Source organism: Octodon degus, unplaced genomic scaffold (assembly GCF_000260255.1).
Source record: "Octodon degus isolate 3935 unplaced genomic scaffold, OctDeg1.0 scaffold00106, whole genome shotgun sequence".
NCBI classification, from domain to species: domain Eukaryota; kingdom Metazoa; phylum Chordata; class Mammalia; order Rodentia; family Octodontidae; genus Octodon; species Octodon degus.
Window position 1 is genome coordinate 1900273 of NW_004524682.1, and position 21327 is coordinate 1921599.

Consider the following 21327-nt stretch of genomic DNA (forward strand, 5'->3'; position numbering starts at 1 on the left):
AAAAAACCTTCCAACAAATACTGACAAGGCTTTCATTAGAGATCCTCTTATACCCAACTTTAAATTTATTACCAAAAAAACATTATATATGAGTCATCAAAATCCTAAAGGAAAAAAAAAAACCCTAGACAAATACAGGCATTTTGTAGTAATCAGACAGAAATTCCTGCACAAAAATAAAAGATCATTAACAGGCTTGGCTCAGCAACAAGAATTAGTGAGAAGTCATTTTATTGCAATGTACCGGATTTGAGATATTTTTACAGTGATAAATAGACCAAGTTGACTTTTAATAATAAAAAAATAGATTCCTCAACTTATCTAACTCTATTTGATTTTCATTTCTTTGACTGATTACAAAACAATTTCTGTAATATTGGAAATACATAAACTATTTGTCATAGAATATTTGAATTGAAGTATATTAACATATAGCACCACAGAGGAAGCAATGTAAGGGACAACTCAAATCAGGGGGATAGGACTTAAAATAATCATTTTTTATGAAGTCCATTTCATCACTTTTTCTTCATTTGTTAGTCTTTCCAAGGAATCTAAAGGATCAAATTTCTCATTTGCCTATCTTTCAATTATGTTTCTCTTACCTAGTCCATGGCAACGCCTCTTCTAAATGAGTGATATGCTTTCTTTCTCAGTCAATAATTTGTAGCTAATATTAAAAAATCTTACTCAGTGTTAAAATACTGACTACACATGATCACACTCCTCAGATTCTGTATCTGCTTTCATTTCATATTTTACAGTCCTCCAATTAGAGTTCTCACATTGCTTCCAACCTTTGTATGAGTAGATACATGCTGCTGTTTTGTGGCTATGAATCTTTGCATTTTGGGATCATTCTAAAGGAACTGAGCAATAGGATTTGTGGGAAGATAAACTCCAGCAGGCTCATATGGTGTCTGGAACCACTCCTCAAATCTTTTTAAAGTAATCAAAACTGGGTAAGTAAAGTAGGCAGTGAAGTTGTTATTATCTTGCATGAATAGAAAATAATGGAAGTGGTTTTCTTAAGTAGTTATGTACAACAGCCATGAAAAAACTTAAACAATTTCAGGAAGGAAATGTGATTTTAGTAGGTGGAGAAGGCAAGAAGGAAGGATGAGAGGTTGCGCCTCACGGAGGGAAAAGCATTCACGTCGTGCGAACAGGGCGAGAGCAGTAGACGACTCTTCACCCACCTTACCTGCCTTCTTTGTCACTATTGTCAACCTGGGCTTTCCCTCTTTCTTTCAGTCTGCTTCTTAAACTGAGGACTTACATTACTAGACCCATGTATTTTTTTCTAGGTAATTGATCTTTACTGGCTTATAGAATATTTAATCCTTCAAGAATAGTAAGCATTTCTCCACTGTAATACGAGTAATATTTACCTTACATTGTAACTAATATAGAATGAGAACAGATGATGTTAAACATTATTGTATTTTAGATAATTAAAGCAGACTTACTTTCAATTATAGGCATGTAGAGGAAATTAGTCTTATTAAATACACATTTCATAGAACTTTCAAATTGTACCAAAGTTACAAATTTGAAACTTTCCAGAAAAATTTATCAACATTGTAAACAAATTCTGAACTTCTAAATCTAATTTGAACTTATTATTCTGTCCTATACCTTTCCTTTTCTGTTTGCCTCATTGATTAAAGTGCTAATAATGAAAAAAAAAACTTGGTTCTTTAAGGAAATGTTAACTTGCAAGAGAAACACTATTCACTTCAAAACTAATTAATTATTTAGAAACACAATATCCATATTATTACTAAATATCAACTTTTTGACCAGCAAAAGAATACCAGAAAGAGTGGTGAAAAAAACAATCTTTTCAAGGTCCTGAATTTTGAAATTGGGAAAACCAGATTCTCACATGTAAGGAAGAAGAGATTGTAAGAAGGGAAGCAAGGAGGAAAATACAGCTAAAAGATGACTCTCTGCGTAAATGGTGAGACAAGACATCCATTTCCGCTCACTTAACCTGTCAACTTGCCAGAACTGTCACGTCAGCACTCCGGCTAAACCACGAGGCCTGATCACTTCCCATTATCTCATGTTTTAGAGAAAGACTGCACAAAGATGCCAATCAGAAATAGAAAAAGGGGAAAAAAAACCTTGCAGCCCAGAAACAAATGTACTGCTGCTGAAGGGTTGCTTAGTTAACAGAATTTTAATATGCCATTGCAATGTTTCTTAATAACATTAATTACACGCTTAGTAAGGCACCATCCTGACTCATTAGTGCTTTCTTTTTGTTTCATTTTATCTCCCACTAGCAGAAAGGGGACTATGCGATCGGCCTGTTACCATTAATGCTACCTAATCTCTTTCAGAGCTAGTTAAAGCTGCTTGCATTAACATCTCCTGGGCAAGTGTTACCTACGTATGCATGTGTGCGCATCCATGAACTGCACCAGCACAGGACATACCCCTACAGTGCGCAAGTGTTATGTGAGACCTCAAAGCAGCAGGAAGATTAGCACAGCCATGTACTTTCTGACAAAGAACAAAGAGTTTTATAAAGTAGATGAAAACAATATCTCAAATGTAGCTGGGAAACAATGCTTGTCAGAGACTGAAAAAGCATTCAGATATATTTTAACTCAAAATTTAATTTAATTTGCTAGTTTCTACATTTTTTTTCTTTTCTTTCTTTCATTCTTATTTTTTTTTTCTATATTTTTAAGGAAGGGCCTACAGGGTGTTCAGGGTCTCATTACAAGATCAGGCTCATAGTGATCTGCCTGTTTGCAGACATGAGCTGGGATTACAGGAGTCCGCCCAGTATCAATTGCAAACTCAGCACACCCTGGGAGGTGGGCCCAACATGCAGGCCGGGATCCAACTTCTGGCCCCCAGGTATGTTAATCCACTGAGCTGAGCTGTTTGGCCAGCCCTATATTTTTAATGATTATAATTATGTAGTAGTCTCTTGAGGTACTTTAAGTAGTATAGTAATTCAAATGACATGTATATTAGATATTGGGGTAATGTTTATCGTAGTACATTTTATAGTATATCAAGGTAAATATCTGTCTACAAATTTTTATAATTTCTGAAAATAGACTTTTTACAGTTTTAAAAAGTGTGGTTCAGATGTTAATGTGATTTACACTAACTACACCCAATGAAGTAGTCTGTTAATACTTTATAGAACAGTTTTTGACTCTATCTTTTATATTATAATTCTTATTATATTTAATACTGATATTATTTTGAGTACTAGCTCACTTAAAATATTTAATATGCATTTTATTTGTATTTGGAGGAATTACTGAGATTTAAATATTTTGATATTTAAGTTATTGGAACAAAGCGTCATTGTTTTGTTTGCATTTATCGAAAGCAAGAAAGCTAAATAACATAGGACAAATATCATAGTCCCAACTATAAGCTATGAAATACTCTTGTCTACTCAGCAGAATGAAGAACAATGCAAACAGCAGCCTAACTTCTAAAGTCTGTATTCATTATTATTATTATTATTATTATTTTATTTATTTTTTTTTTTTTTGGTACAGAAAATTGAATTCAGGACCTTGTGCTTGCCAGGCTGATGTTGTGCTATTGAGTTATTTCCCCGGGCCCTACTAATATTGATTAAAAGAAATCTGTCAACCTTGTGAGAGCTCATTTCTTGATCCTTCGGTCATGATCTACAATCAAGAGTGAAATCTGAGAAATAAAAAAAAAATGATTGTGCATAAAGCGGGGGGCAGGAGTATAGCTCAGCCGTATGGTGTTTGCCTGGCAAGCTCAAAGTCCTGAGTTCAATTCCCAGCAACAACAACAAAAGATGGTGTAGAAAACTAGCTAAAAGTGAGGACCCAAATATGGATTAAAAGAGGATCCATGTACTACAAAATGGAAATTTAACCAATTATATAATTGATGACATCAAAGGGAAAATAATAAATAAAAGGGGTTAATTTATCATTATAAGACTTGACCAAAAAAGTGGGCAGATGTTAGGACACTCGTCCATAGTCTAAATGAACTTGGGTGCCAGGGAGGCTTCTTTAAAGAACAAACTCCAAGAGGAGAGCTGGACCTAAGGACATGTGCAGACAAGGAATGCTACACGGGAGCTTAGGAAGAGAGTGACAAAAGAAAAGATTTAAAAGATGAACATATTGCACTGAAAAGAAATACAGGATAATTTTAATTAAGAAGGGAAGTATTAGCCTTATAATCATGAAATATGAGATAAAACTGATAACTGAAATTTATATATAAATATTTTTAATAGTCAATGTAGAAAAAGTAAACCACCACAACTAATATATGAGAAGAAAAACTGAAGCATGAAAACATATTCAAGGATAAAACAGAAGAAAATATTTATGAAACAAAGTAAATGAACACTATTCTGTAGATTCACCAGGCTTGATGTATTCCAAGAATATTAGTGCAGGATGACCAACAATAAAGTATAAGGCAACAAAAGATATTTAGAAGGAAAAAACTACAAATATATATGAAGGACAGGAAAAGGGCATCCCAACCCAAGGAGAAAAAAGTATTCTAGGAGCTTCAGACTTCACCACAGAACCACTCAATAGCAAAATAAGGCATCCTTTTCACCAGGTTGTAAGAAAACAAAGAAAAAAAAGTATCAAGTACAATGCTCTTTTCCTTCGCCTTTCCTGTGATGACAATGGGCAGGCATCACCAACACACAGTGACAAAATCAGTTTAGCACGGGGAGTAGCCGGCACCACTTTTCACTTTCAAAGTTACTGTTAGCTTCAGATACTTCAACCATTTCACATTGTGGAAACTTCTGGAATACACAAGCTAGGGGTGAATATAGCATGGCTGGCCTATCATTTAATCAAACCATATGGAGCAATGAAAATAATGTGATGCTTAATAATAATTAATTGGGACTCTGCATAATGTTGTTAATTAGTGCCAGGTGCAGGAAACATTAAGTGCTTTCAGGAAAGAGGGGAGCACCTCAGGTTGTGGGCAACAGTTTGTCCAGCAAAGGATGCAAGAAATAAAGCTCTAGGTTGACCTCCTAACAAGTTTTGCAGATAGTGCATCTAAGCAGGATGCACAAAGACTACATACTTTCTAATTTAAAAAAAGGCAACTAGAATGGTTCAATATTCATTTAAAATTGGAGCAACACATTGAAGTTTTCTAATTTTGTGGTGAAGTGGGAGATAAAAGTTGTGGGAATGTCTATCATATTTTTAATGTAATGTCTGGTTTCTAATACGTCAAGATGAATTTTTCAATCACTGTCTTTACTGAACTTGTAGCCTCAAGAACAAAATGTTTTACAGAATGTTATAGCAAAACTCTACATCAACTCATAAGACAAAACTTTCTAAAATGAGGATATGTTTATTTTTGTATTTTAGCAGTAGAACCATTAAAATATGTCCCTACAGATTTCTTTTTTTTATAAAAAAAATATGAAGGCTTCTGTTCAGTAATCTGAGGATGTTGAATTTTGCCAAGAATATGTATTTTTCAATACTTGTTTATCAATTCTAGCACAGGCACAGATATTTTTCTATCCAAATGAAACATGTTTTAACGTTACAGGATTGGGAAACACATAGAAATTTCTTCAAACTTTCATATTGGCACTTTGTTTTTGATATTTTTAGCAAATTTCACCTGATGCACTCAGTTTGTAATTTCTATACTTGAAGGGATCAGCAGTTAGCATATGGCACATAGATACAAAGCAGAGCGGGGCTCAGCATCGCAAGCAGGGCAGCTGGTGGATTTGACAGTTCTTTTCCAAATTACTCATCATGTTTTGAGTTGCTGCTAGGAAAAAATGTGTTGCCCATCTCCAAAATAGATGTTCTTTTTTATTTTTAAGCTTGGGAAGGGCTTCCGATAGAAAAATAAGACAGATGGCTATAGGAAGTAAGATATTTATCCATATTTAGACTTTTTTTTTTCTTGTCAGTTCCTCCCTCAGAAGAGTTTTCCAAATAAACAAATGAATATTTCAACATTCATAGTTAACTATACATGAGGCAGTTTGGCTTTTTATATAAAGAATGCCTTTGGAACAATACACTGCCAGAACCACAGGAAGGTTTGGTGCATTTCTAATTATCGAAGTGGTATTAATGTAGATTTTGTAAGAACTAGAAAGTATAGTAGCTGTCTTAAAGGATTCTTTAGTTGTTGATGACACTACAGATGAATGAATGCAATCTGTGGTTTTCTTTGTTTGCAAGTATGCAACTGACTGCTTCCATTTGAGAAATATCTGGATCAATATTTCACAGACTCTCAAAACTGCATTTTAGAGTGTTTAAATCCAGCTGTGAATTGCAGTTGCACCATCTTTAACCCAACTGAAGCTCCTGAGCCTTCCAGTTGGATAGAACTTTGAGTATGGGATTTACTGAAGAATATTGAAATGGGGCTTTCCATACAGGAAACATTCAACTCTTATGACATATTGACTGTTTCCTGAATCTGTGAGGATTCCAGACACTTCGTGGTTCTGCAAATTTTCTTTCAAAAGCTTAACATTGTTAGTAGGCCTTTAATTTTATGTAATACATGGAAATTTCTTTAGGTATGTCATACAGATTTCCTCACCAAATTAATATTGGAATTAAAAACTGGATTTAATTCATGACATCATTTGATTTTCATCACTTGACTTCCAAAATTTTTTTTAAATAAATGTTTAAATATCTATATTTCTGAAGGATATGGATGCCAGGAGTTGATATAGAGAAACAACTGGCTAGCTTCCTTATTATCAATTTCTTCATTCATAATCCAATAAAATATATCTAACAGTCATTTCCAATATTAATAGTAGTTGTCAAGTTTAAAGTATATTTCTGAATGCTGTCATAAGTCATCTGAGATAGATTTGTGAAATGACAGACTTCCCAAGAATAAAGTACAATGTGTCAAGTAGCTATTTTTCATTTTCAGTCCAATGAGAATTTAAGAAATCATTTCAAACAAGAATAAAATTTAGAAAAAAAATCTTTTGAGATGCCTTGTAGGTGACAGATACATCTTAATACCTTTAAAAATCACATCACTTTAATCCCAGTATTTTTCTTTGTATAGTAGTCTTAAATAGATCAGAAATTTTTATTGTATTATGTATGTGCTGGGAACATGTAACATTATGCAAATGAAGCAATCGTAGTGTATTACTTAAGCTTTCTATGGAGAGATCTATATTTTAAATGTGATTTTTCTTCTGTTTCAAGTGGTTTTTTTATTACTAAAATTTCAGGCCAATGCAAAAACAAGTGAAGTCTAGGGTACCTAAAGCCATTCTTATCCTTTTTTATTTATTTATGTATTTGGTATAGTGACTTGCTATGTGGCTCAGACTCATAGTGATCATCCTGTGTCAGCCTCCCCAGTGCTGGGAGTACAGGCATGCGCCACCACATTCACTTTTGGTGGCTGGCAACATGTGCCTGGCATATGGCCAGCATGGTATGTGGTACAGGAAATTGAACCTGGGTCCTTGCGCTTGCCAGGTAGGCACTCAGACCACTGAGCTATCTCCCCTCCCCTAAAGCCATTCTTTTATTGACAAATATCATCTATGTTTTAATAATTATAAAATTGTAAGTTTAGGAACTTAAAATAACTTGTTGGTGAACTTGTAATGTTTTCTTTGCTGCTTAGTTATCAAGAATTCCAGAAAGAGTAAGATTGTCATTATTATTTGCAATTAATGTTTTATGAGATATAATCTATAATTTCATTATATATAAATCTCCCCACTTACATTTTATCATATGATTAAGTATATATAATAAAATACATCCTTTCTGACACATAACTGAGTCAATCCCTGTGCCTGAAATCTAGTTTCCAGAAACTGAAAGAAGCAATCTAATAGAGTAGTCAGGTAGCCTGTTATCTCTGTTCCATCTTTTCCTGTATCATTTCATTCTGCCCCATTTTCTTCTTCATTCTAAATGTCGACTCACTGACATATAGATTTATCATTAATAGGAACTGGTACTCAAGCAAGAAAATGAGAAGTACCAGTGATGATGACACAGTCCTCAAACTTTAAGCACTGATTTTTAAACAGCATGATTCAACAACAATGCCTCAAAATTTTCTTGCAATTAATGTTTCAGTTAAGCTACTTCATAAATATACTTTAAACATCAAAATGCAAAAAGTTCATGTCTCAAAACTTAGGAATACATTGGAAAATATTGGCACACAAAACATTTTTCACACAATAAATGTTAAATTCAATCCATTTCTGCAGCAGCTTTGATAAGTAAATATTATATTCTCCACTTTATAGATGGTGTGAGTGAGGATTAGGGATATTCAAATAGTAGTTAGAAAACAGAATTTATAAAAAACTACATGCTAGAATTTGAAGTTGGGAATCCAAAGTTTTATTTACTATAATTGCTAGTGATATAAAAACACAAGTATAATAATATCTGTGAATATTTCAACCAATTAGGTTAAGTGGAAACAACATCTAGCCAGTACATTCATAAACCTTTAGAACTCTGTTGGACAATTTATACACCCCTGATAATTGAATAAGTTACTAACATATCTTTTTCCATGTTAAAGAATCAATCTGCTGAATTCATTCACTCATTTAGTTACATATTAATACATTCATTTCTTCATTCACTTACACCACAATTATCAGGATTTACTTTATTTAAACTATTGGTGGATTAAATTAAACTTCAAACACACTGCAGAAGGTTTGTTACATCAATAAATTTGAAATTATTTCATCATCCCAATGTTTCCAAACAATTATTGAAATTTTTGTAAGTGTAAGCTACCCAAATTTGCAATTCCAAATAGAGAATGAGATACATTAAGAAAGCAATTACTAAATTTTCATGCCAAACAAGATGTTTTCCTCTTCTTTCCACACTGAGGACAAGAATCTATTTATAATAACTTAAAGCATTCTATGAAAGTTTTCTGAAGTGGACATGCCAATAATAAGTAGCACACAGAGCAGGTAAAGACACTCCCAAAGAGCTGTGAGTCTGCACATTTTAAAATAAAAGTGAGCAGTTAATCAAGCTTATTAATTTTAGTTCAAAACTTTTTAACCTTAACTGATAACAATCATGCCAATCATTTATGATGGTATGCACACAGTGGTAAAGACAAATATATAATTTAGCCTTCAGAGAGCAGTTCATAAGACCAATCATTTTTCTATTTTTTTTTTTCATGAAAATTGGGTACTTGTTGTTTCCTATGTAGTGAAATCATTACAGAAATCACTTTTCAAAGGGATGACAAAGTCAGAAGCAACTGTATAGTAGATGGCTTCTCCACATTAACACAGGTGAATGAATGCATTTAGTGCTTTCAAGGACTTATATGCATGAGTTGTGAAGCATCATACAAAGCCATGCTGAATGGATAGAAGGATGGCTACTTACCAACAGGGCGAGCTGTAGACATTACAATGGTGTGGTGAGAACATGAAAAAAAAAAGAAATTAAAAAAGAAAGAAAATTATCAGAATGCATGATGTATAATGCCACTTTAAGTATGGACAATAGAATGATTTCTAGTCTCCTAATTCAACCATGAGTAGAATGTTCAGAGTTAGATTAAGCTGAAACTTACAAATACAGTTCTAAGAAAATCATTACTTCAAAGTGCAGAACTGCATATAAGAAATTTGAGAGATATTTTAGGTCAAGTCTCAGGGCCATCAGTAGTTACTACAGGTATCATTTCTAAGACCTAGAGTTAAATATTCTTGTGTTACCCCAAAGGTAAGAACCTGCTGAATATAACTATTCTAGTCACAGACTGGGAAATGTCACGTCAATAAAAGAAGGCCTCTGTCTGATTTAAATAGCAATTGGATTTTAAGCATGGTTGGTCAGAACCATTACAAGGACTACAGAAAAGCCCCCAGTGCTGTTTTGAGTCAGTAATAAGTTAAGATCACATCAGTTTTCATCTGTGGACAGAGTGGATAAAAATATGACAAATAGGTTACAACATCCTTAGTTTTCAACTTGGCAGCTCCCTAACTACTGCTAAGCTTTTTGCTGGAGAGGTCAGGACACAATGACTGACAAGTTGACTCTTATTCATACTAAGAAATGACTTTCAAAATTCTGTTCCAAAAATTATTTTTTATTACACTGTAGGAATAGGCTGCTCTTGTTATGAAAATACAGAAACTGGAAGAGATAATCATGAGCTTAATAATTCTTTAAATAAATAATGCTAAATCATGTTATGCAGTCAATAATTTTATATAAAAGTAATGGGTATTATAAAACTTATACCCATGTTATCCAAATGAAGGAGAAATACAGTTAAGATTATCTGAGTTTTCATGAAGTCTTACATTCAAAATATAAAATTTTTTTACCAGGGCAATATTTCACTCTCATCACAGTGGATGTAGGCTTAGTATGACATAATGTGTCCCCAGAACAATGGATGGTTAGTAATAAAGAAACGGTTTTTTTTATTACTAGTTAGTAAAAAAAAAACATTTTTTTTAATTTATGATGATTTGGGGCATAGCAAAATAGATACAGCATGGAAACATATTAATACATATTCATTCACTCAACTTATACACTGTAATGTAAGTGTTGTATAATCTCTAAAAATAATGGTATAGCTGCCTTTCTCTGAAAGTTGTGGTCTTTTACAGTAGCTTTACACACAATTAAGAAAATAGAAAAAAAGAAGGTAAGGCAATTGTAGTGGTAGTATAAAAATTCATGATTATGGAAATCCTACTATGTCTGATAGGACATAGTGTACTTCTTAGCAGAAGTAAAAAGGAAGTATGTTGCCCAATGTACCATTTTTTTTCAAGGGTAGAAACCAGGTAACAAAAAAATGACCCCTATGTTGGTGAAAGTCTTGGAGAATCACAATTTGGAGTCCTTCCTGGGCAACTTAGCAAGACCCTGTCTCAAATAAGACAATCTTTAGCTCAGTGGTACAATGTCTCTAATTATAAAGAAAAAGATAACATCAACATCATAAAGTAGTGCCTTATTCTAATTGATGAGATGTCTCATACTTCCTCAATGTTCTGCAGAAAATGGGCTTCGCCTCTCACCTTGCAATTGGTACTATTGTAGTTGCTACATAATGCTGAATTTTAGTCTGTGATCTTACAGACAAAAAAGAAGAATCTCTAATGAGAAATCATGCTGAAATAAATAAATTGCCTATTCATTGTAGAATAAATGTTTAAGACTTTACTTTCTTATAAAAACGTGTTTCAGGAGGGTTTTCATTTATGTAAAACTACTGAAACAATTGCAAAATGGAGAAAATTGTTTTTATAGATATGTAGTTTGCAATGTTCAAGCTGTTTTGAGTAATTTTTAAAAATTCCATTAGTGAATTATTCCCTTAGGGAATAAATAGCAGGGTTTCTTTTTCCTTTTCTTTCTTTTCTTTTTTTTTTCTATGCAGGGTCTCACTAAGCAGCTCACATTCGTAGTGATCCTCCTGATTTCTGCCTTCCTCCTACTGGGATTACAGGTACGCACCATCATGTCCAGACTTCATTGCCAGCTCAGTGTGCCCAGGGATGGGGCTGGTGCAGCATGTGGTGCCAGGGATCCAACCCTGGTCCCTGTGCTTACCTAAGCAAGTGCTTAGTCCACTGAGCTATATCTCAGGCTCTTGGTTCATTGTTGAATATATATATATATATATATATATATATATATATATATATATATATATTGTTTGTTTGTTTGTTTGTTTGTTTTTCATTTTTTGTTCACCAAATGAGCACAGATAAGCTACTTGATGGCAATCTTAATTTTAAGGTCTATTTTATGATATTTTTCAAGTGGAAAACAGCATATGATTTTTCTGTTTCAGATATTGATTATAAAACTTCCTCAGTTTTTCCTCTGTTAGCTAAAGGGAACATCATTATGCAATTTTAGTAGAAATATCACAATGAAATTTGTTACATAGTAGCATTTTATTGTGAAGAAAAAGCAGATGGATGTTTTCAAACCAGCAAGTTAAACTAAGCTGTGTTCCTTCATTAAAAAGTTGAAAATGGACATTACCTTTTGGCTAGCTGGCAGTGTTCTGTTAAATCTGTACAATGATGTCTGAAGATTTTACAATGTGCATTAAAAAACTCACAGAAAAAAGGAAGTAGATAATTTTCCATGATTAACCTCCCAAGATGAGAAATCCCAACTGATTTACTTCCTAACAGTAAAAAATATTTTAGACAATATTTTATTCTACATTATATTTCATTCTTGAGATTTTTTTCTTTAACCCTGGTTTTGGGGCTTCAGTTTTAGACAAGCGATCAATTTATACCACATATAGTGAGTGCTCTCATCCACCTAGTGGCTATAGATTAGCGGTGAAACCCTTTAAGATGTGCTGATTTTTTTAAGTTACTATCAATAAACACTGTTTTAGTTATTGGTTTTGTGAGTCAGTTTGAAACATTTAAGTATGAGGAGCATGGTTGCTAACTGAAATGTGAAGCTTGAAGCTTTCAACAAACCATGACAACAACAGGGAAAGCTCTTCTAGCCAGCCGATCCCTCCAAGTCTCAGTCATCCAAGAGTCCAAGTCTAAAAGAATCCCTTGTCCTTTCACACATAGACATCGCCTCACATTTGTACACCATGTGCTTAGTCAGCAAATATTTTTTGGCATTGAACTTAGGACCCTGAACTTGCCAGGCAAGCACTTACTCTACTGAGTTATCTTCCCAGCTCTTTGAAAATGTCTTACTGGGTTACTTTTTCCATTCACTTTAGAAACCCATAGACACACACATAAAATTTGAGATATTTTGGTCAGGTAAACTGTTTTGCAAATAGCTGCCTACTTAAAAACATAGAGTGCATAAGCTAAATAGTGTTCATTGCTTCATGGGAGCTGCTATGTTTTGGTCAGATAAAAATCTCTCTATCTATCTATCTATCTATCTATCTATCTATCTATCTATCTATCTATCCAATTCATATATAATCATAGACCTTAATGATATATCTAATGAGGAGTGAATTTTTTTTTTCGGGACCAGGGATTGAACTTAGGACCCTGAACTTGCCAGGCAAGCACTTACTCTACTGAGTTATCTTCCCAGCTCTTTGAAAATGTTTTTAAGCAACAAACTTTTGTATTTTGTTTGTATTTGTTTTGTATTGAAGTTCACGCTCTATTGTCTAGCAGAAAATAATTGCTTAGTTCAATTAGGAATTAAAAGATTGAAAAAATGCAACAGTAATTTCCATGTCTGTGGAGTGCGACACTTGTGTGTTAAGAGTTACCCACAGGCAAATACATTCTGCATAATTTGAAGCCTGCATTTCAGGTCTCTCAGAAGCCATTTTTTCCTTACCAAATGGAGGAGCATCTTTTAAAAATTCCTGATACATTTCTTGCAGCTCTGCACTTCTCCAAATTCTTCTCCTAATCTTATAAAAACTTATATGAGCAAAGCTTCCCAAGGGTAGAAATTATGCTGAGCTAGGGCAAATGGAAGGCTTGCCTGAGGAACATGGAACACGGGCCACTACGCTCCTTGTTACCCAGGATGAGAGGACGAGGCACTGTTAGCTGAGGAAGCTGAAGGATAATGGGGACGGACTGTCTGTCTCTGTTTGAAGTCCTGTGGGTGCACACGATGCCACAGTAACGTCTATCTGGAAAGGGCAAGTGCTCACTGTTCTCACGGCACAACTTGCTTTTCTGCACTATATAACTGACTTCCTGCCACCAACATGTTTCACCAGGAAGACAGGTAAGTCATTCTAGTGCCCCGCAGGGTTTAGTAATGCTTTCTTTCACTTATAAGCAGTTCCAAAGAGTCTATAAGGGCACACTGCAGAACTGAGGAAGTGCACCACACCCAGAAAGTGAAACTTATTACCAGAGCAGCACTATTTCCACTATTTGGAGCCAGTGAATTGGATGAATCACTCTCTAAGTCAGATTATCAATATGCAGAGGCTTCTCATGTCTCTTTTCACCCTTATTTTTTTTTTCACATTGATTTTCTGAATGCCAAATTGCAAGTACAAAGTGATAAACGGTTGAGCAGAAAATATCTGATTACCACTGGAACTGATTACATTTACTATAAGTAACCAGTTGAAAGGAACAGAAGTTAAAAACAGTAGTGTACCTCTTTTCTGTGTTTTAAAGTTTAATTTTAAGCAGTACAAACTATTTCACCCATGCACATTACTGTTTACTAAGAGCTAGTGACTTTCAATCACCATCATCCCTTGGACACTACACTGGGAAACCCAGTCATTTGGTGTCAGTTAATGACGAAAATTCACAAAATCTAAGCTTTTCATGTGACAGTGTTATTCTTAGTGCGAACTCACTTACCAACTTGAACTATTAGACTTTTGGTTTAATTGGATCATATTTAGTAACTTAACTCTCTTACCTCGGACAGTGAGGGTGGCAGAGGACTCCACTTTTCCCACTCGATTCTCAGCCACACACATATAGGTGCCCTCATCTGTACTCAGAGCCTTTTTAATTCTCAGTGTGTAATCATCTCTGATGTCATACCTGTGTAGAATAGAAACTGGCCTCATTAAATAGCACTGACCCTAGAGACAACAGTGTTAACCTGCACGTCTTCTTTTTACGCTATAATTTGCCTAAAGCAAAATACACGCACAAGCAATATTCAACCATAAAAGTGCAATATTTTGATCATAGTTATTTTAAAAAATGATCACTAATTTCACTCCTGATTTCTAACTGCTCATCAACTACCAAATTTTATGTTTGTACAGTTGTTACTATGTTACAGCAAAGGCAGGACCACTCGGATCTTTCTTTGGCAGTTCCTTACTGGTAAGGACAGTAGTCTACATTTCAGGTTCTTGGTCAGTTATATATTGTATTGTTTTGGGGACAAAAACAATTTTAGGCTCCATAGAAGACTACCATAATTGGATATATATTCTATTTCTACATTTAGCTAAATGAATCACACAGCCTGGCTTCATCAGACTGTAAGATACAAACTACTAAATTCCTCCTGTCTCAGCTTCCCTAGCGCTGGGATTACAGGTGTGCACCACCACACTCAGTTTCAGGCCCAGCATGGTATGCAGTACCAGGGGCTGACCCTGGGTCCTTGAGCTTGCCAGGCAGGCACTTCAACCACTGAGCTTTGTCTCTAGCTCTCATATTTGTTCTTATTTACTATAATTAGTTAGAAAATATTTATCCATTACTCCTATTTAAATACTCCTATATTAGCAACTTATGATTTCTTCTTGAAACCCACGGACCATAATGATCCTGCACTTACATTTTGCATTGCCTCGTTCTTGCCTGCTTCACTAAGTGCTACGTCTATGTCCCCAAACACAGCAGACTCATGTGGTTCAGAGTCACAGACTCAGGAGCACAGCTGTCAGATTTTACTCATGCAGTTGGCCTTCTTCTCCACTTGGGAAGACGACCATGATAAATGAATTCTATGGATCTCAATTTCCTGCTAAACAAAACTGTGCTAATAACATCTGTCCTAAAAGAATGACTGTGCACGTTGAGTGAGGTAGTGCATATTAATTGATTAAAAGTAGCACAAAAAGCACAGTTCACATTCGCTGTTTATTATGCCTACTAGAAATATTGGTTGAATGCATGTTTGTGTCCTGCTAATATTAAACCTAACCAAATATATCCAAGGCTGTTATTCCCCCATAGTTACCTATTAGGGTTTTCATATGGGCTACATTCACAGTATGGAATAAGTACTAAACTAAGATGCAAAAAGGCAAAAACATAGTAACATTTTCTGACTTTGTCAATAAATGTACATCTGAGTGCTGGCAATATAGCTCAATAGACTAAGCATTTGCTTAGGTAAGTAAGCACAGGGGCCAGGATTGGATCCCTGGCACTGCCTGCTGCACTGGCCCTGCCCCCAGGCATGCTGAGCTGGTGATGGAGTCTGGGTGTGATAGCGCATGCCTGTAATCCCAGCACTAGGGTGGCAGAAATCAAGAGGATCACTCTAAATGTGAACTGCACAGTGAGACCCTGCACAAAAAAGAAAAAAAAAACTTTAAAAAATGTATATCTGAAAGAGTGATTTTGATGAAGGCTTCAGATGCAATGATGTGATATAATATATAAGTAAAATAAACTTTCTTGTAATTGGTTTATCTTCTGGACAACATACATAGCCAAAACCCTAAAACCTATAAACAGTGTAAGAAAGTAATGGATTTTGCAGTATTTCCAATCCATCTAAAAAAAAAAAAAAAAAAATAGCTGAATTCCTGGCTACAGTTATGCTGCTGGTAGTTACCAGTTAGACTGTCTTTTTATTATTCTAAAATTGAGTTTTCTCAAACACTAAAAGAGATAAAATGAGCTTAATGATCTGAAAGTTTCTTAAATCAAAGTACACATAAAATCTAATTCTGAAAAAAATCTAATTCTAAGTAAACAAAAGTTATATAGACTACATCATTTCCAAAATCACTCCAAATTTTCATGTATTGCCTCATTACTGAAAAGACAGGATTGCACAGATTGTCTACAGCATCCTCAGAACAATATTTTGAATTAGAAATTGCCTTTTTGTAGACAATAATTTGATAAGCCAGTAAATGACATGTTCTGTGTCAGTTTTTTTCCAAGTTTTAAAAATGTTATTTTAAGAGTAAAAACAAAGAAGAAACAGACAAAAACACAATAATAAGTGAGAGTACAAGTGATACAGAGTTTCAAAACAAGAAGAAAAATTCAACAAAGTTTTTATATTACACATTTTTATTGTCAAATCTGTTCAGATTAATAGATTTAGGTATACCAAATTGAGCAAATCATTGTTTGTCTTTTAAATTTTATATATTTGTTACAGCATCTCACTATATAGGTTAGACTCATAATGATCCACCTATTTAAGCCTCCCCAGAGCTGGGGATTACAGTTGTGTGCCACCATGCCCAGACTCAATCACCTAATCACCAAGTTCAAGGGCAGGATCAGGGCAGGGTCAGGGGTGGGGCCAGGGATGGGTCTGGAGGGGGCCCCGCGTGGTACAACAGGGACTGAATCCTCCTTGCTAAGGCTGCCTAAGCAGTTGCTTTAGTCCGCTGAGCTATCTGGCCAGCCCAAATGCTTTACTGTTTTGATGCAAGCATATATTGGGTAACATTTAAATCAGATTAAATGTATTTATTTGCAGAATCATTTATCATTTCTTCATGATTAAAATATTTACCATATTTTCTTCTAGCTTCTTGAAATATCCAGTGCATACTGGTCACCGAGTCTTAGTTTAATTTTGAAGTGCTAACATGAAACGTAACTATGTAATTTACACTCATGTAAGAGATTATATAGGCAACAGCACAGAGGATAGTCATTTCTTACTTTAGAAAACGTCCTTTTTAAAAAAATTACAGAACACATAACATTTGTGCCTAAAAATAACTGTGAAATATGACTTCTTCAGATTTTTTTGCTCATTTTCTAAAGAAGGTTTAAAAAGGGATAGAAATAGTAGCATTATATTTTATCTTATTTTTTGAAGGTTTTTGTTTATTAGGTATAGCAGATTTTTTCCATACACAGATTTAAAAGTAAAATATTGCTCAGCATGAATAAATGGAATTAATCTTAGTTACTTATAAAGAGGATAAGTTTCAAAGATACAGCTCTTCACTGGAAAATTGAATGAATTATGAGGAAATTGTATTATCTTTTGGGAATTGTAGAACAAGGTTTTCAGATGCAGATTGTGAAACAAAAAAGAAAAACAAGGCAGTATTGTGGATGGGTCAAGAGTCTCCCAATGCTGCCTCTAGTTGCAGGAGCAAATGCACACAGCACCAGGTCCCTTCCTAGCAAGTTAACATCCTTGGGCTAGAAAAAGAGTTAGGACGACGTTTTTTTTTTTTTTAATTTTTATTTTTGAAGGAGCACAAAATAGTATTAAAGCAGAAAAAAATTGCAAAAGATACAAAATTTCACTAAACAAAATATGAATCTCACAGTATTTGTAGTATTGCATAGTGTTGTCTTCAAATTAGTTGTTCATATTACCAGATAAATGCATACAACATTGGAAGAAGAAGAAAAAAAGAAAGAAAGAAAGAAAGAAAGAAAGAAAGAAAGAAAGAAAGAAAGAAAGAAAGAAAATGCAAGAAATTAACAAGAGATGGGGTCCGGGGAGATGACTCAGTAGAACAAGCACTTCCCTGACAAGTGCAAGGGTCTGAGTTCAAGCCTGGGTTCCAAAAATAAATAAATAAATAAATAAATAAACAAGAGAGAAAAAGGAAAAATAATCGAAAAAAGATAAAACAAATTCAGCATTAACTGCTCCCTGATGGCCAGAAGGGCATACAGTCTTCCACAGATCATAGGATGGATAGAAACAGAAGCTCTTCCTTGTCTCATTATGGTTTTGTAACACAAAAAGCCCCTCCTTGAAGCCAGTATATTTCAGTTTCTTTGTTGCCCGGGAAATAGTTCCTGTTCCAAACCTGGCTGCTTCTCTCTTCCTTTCCATTTCTCCCCTCCTTACTTCCCTTTTCCTTCAAACAATTATCATTTGCAACAAAATCTTTCCATTCTTGAATTTGTGAGATGATCCTTTGAATTTTGGATTATCTATGAAAACTCATAGATTATAATAGCTGTTTTGTAACCTAAGTATTTCAAAGTAAATAAAGAGCATCAACAGAAATTCATTGACCAATAAATATAACTTTGATTACAACATGCCACTGGTTGAAAATGCTTAATGGCTTGCCACTTAGAAAGTGATGACAATATTGCTCCATGCTCCTCAAGGCTTTAGATAAACTGGTCCTTGTCTATCTGTGCTACAATCATGGAGTGTCATTGCCCCATCAGATGCAGATGCTACTGCCTCTTCCCACATGATGGAACCAGGGTCCCAGCCTCAAGTCTTGGTGCCACAAACTCAGGACATGCAAGCACACCATAGTACCTTTTTGAACATTCATGGTCTGCGACCAGAGAAATGGCAGATCCATTGCTGGGACATGATTTGCTCTTACCTGTAAAAGCTCAGGAATATAAGGACTGGATTTAAGAAATCATGTCCAACTCACTCCAAAGCCTAGAAATTAAGTATTTCTAGCTCTACATCTAGACATCCTAAAGCAAAACATGAGTAAATGCTTTTCTTAAGCTACATATGGAGGCAGTTGTAGCTGGGGGAACAATTCGCATGAGGTTCTACTATCAGTCTCTGCTTTCCTTAATGGGCCATGTTTTCCTTCAGACAATAATTTGCTTTGTAAAGTTACACATTTGATAAGTAACTCTTTGTTAAATATTATTGCTGGCTTTAATTAAAAACAAGAGCAGAAAAAGAAACCAGCATAAAGCCATTTTTGATGAGGCAATTGTGCTAGAAGTGGGGTGATTTTCATTGTGTAATCTACCAGTCTGGGACTTACATAAATGCAGTTATTGTTGCCAGATTTGATTAATGACAGTTGTACAATCGTGTGTTGACAGTCCTCACAGTAGAGGTACCTTATTTTTTCTGATATGAAACACTGCTGAAAAATGCAAGCCAATCAGATTTGGCCCAGACAACATGCGCTCTCATCACAGTACCGTGAATTGAGATTGATTGGTAACCAGCTGGGACAAAGTGGGAAAAGCAGCACGGTATTTCTGTGGGTTTTTTTTTTCCCCCAGGAAAAAAAAAGGGAAAGGAAATCAAATTGTGTCAAAACCATTACCATCTGTTCAGCTAAATAATAAACAAAACAAAGTAAATTTATTTTAATACTTAACACAACAGTTTGTATGCAACGTTCTGTTTATGTGTGATGTTATACTTGATGAATAATCCTAAAAGCACTTCAAAGGAGAAATATTATTATTGTTTGAGAAAAGAAAGTGCTGAATACTAAAATAATTTACAACTTTGAGTAAAAGAATTGTGTTTCTTCCTTATAAATAACCCTACTCTCATATGTAGTGGGAAGAATGTCTATAAATCCAAATTTACTATGAAAGTATCAAGCAAGACTTGAAAAGTGGCAAAACTTTATAGCACAGCCATATTTCATCCATTACTCACACTCTGCGATTCCCAGGCATGTTAAGCCTTTAAGGGAAGAAATTTTTCATGATTTTTCTGGTTTATGTGAATACAATGCAGATAATTAGGAACTTTCAAACTGCTTACAATAGGCCTGGAATTGGGAGGAGAAAAGAATGAAGGAACATAAGCTAAGCCTTTTCTTATGAACTGGAAGCACTGTACCCTCAACTCAGGCCAGTGTACCTCACCTTGTTTAAATTAGGTGAGGGTGCTACAAAACTTCCTACAGGGCGATTCGCATCTCAAAAACACCTTTGCATGGATGGAAACATATTCTCTCAACATTCTTACTGTTCAGATCTCCTACTACTTATGAGCTGGAATCTGCCTCCAGTACTGGAACAAATGTTTTGCATTAGCACTTAAATTTATTATACATCTGTTTTATTAGGTATTAGGTTGGCTAACAGTAAGAAGTGTGTATTGAACCAAGAAATATTTAGTGTCTATGCAAGTAAATGTTCCTTTACATTGAAGGGGACTTAAAAGGTCTGATTTCAAATTTAAAGATACCTCCTCTGAATTCTAATAGTTGAAGATCATGACATTCCTTTTAAACTTCTTCAGAAAATCAAAGTATGCAATATAAGCTTTCCTAAAATTTCATAATTTAATGAAAATTTCACAGTGAGGCTTATATAAAAACTACACAATCTCTTGCTCTACTTTCAATACAAAGATTTTTAGAATATAATCATTTATTATTGTTATTGAATCATTTATTGGTGATAAATACAGGCATCGACCGCATATTATTGTGCTGGGCTAGGGATACAGAGATACAACCATGTGGAACTCAGTCATAGTGTTTAGTACTTGCTAAAAGAGGAGTGTCTGAACAACATACCAGTATTGTCAAGATACTTATCTATAAGACATAAATCTTCCTTGAGCAAGTTAAACTCATGCCTCTTTTACGTTTGACAAACAAAGACAGGGAAAGTTGCTTAATTTTTCAGAAACCTTCTCTCTGATAACAATTTTTCAAACCAAACACTTTCATGGACAATACTTGAAATTTTTATTTCTTACAGTGGGACAATTCATAATAGCTAAGTCTTAGAAGCAGCCTATATGTCCATCCACAGATGAACGGATAAAGAAGATGTGACATTTACACGCAACTGAGTACTATTCTGCCAAAAAGGAAGATGAACTTAAGTAACTTGGAGAAAAATGGATGCAACTTGAGACCATGATGTTAAGTCAAGCTGTG

General features: G+C 34.6%; 1 protein-coding gene across 1 annotated transcript in view; it reads right to left on the reverse strand.

The window, feature by feature from the left end:
* Positions 1-21327, reverse strand: part of Robo2 (roundabout guidance receptor 2) — a 644932-nt gene that overhangs the window by 128752 nt on the left and 494853 nt on the right. Inside the window, exons 6-7 of the mRNA XM_023724123.1 lie at positions 14430-14557; positions 9429-9440 (exon numbers count right to left, since the gene is read on the reverse strand). Coding sequence (XP_023579891.1) covers positions 9429-9440; positions 14430-14557 — 140 coding nt within the window. The remainder of the gene's footprint in view (positions 1-9428; positions 9441-14429; positions 14558-21327) is intronic.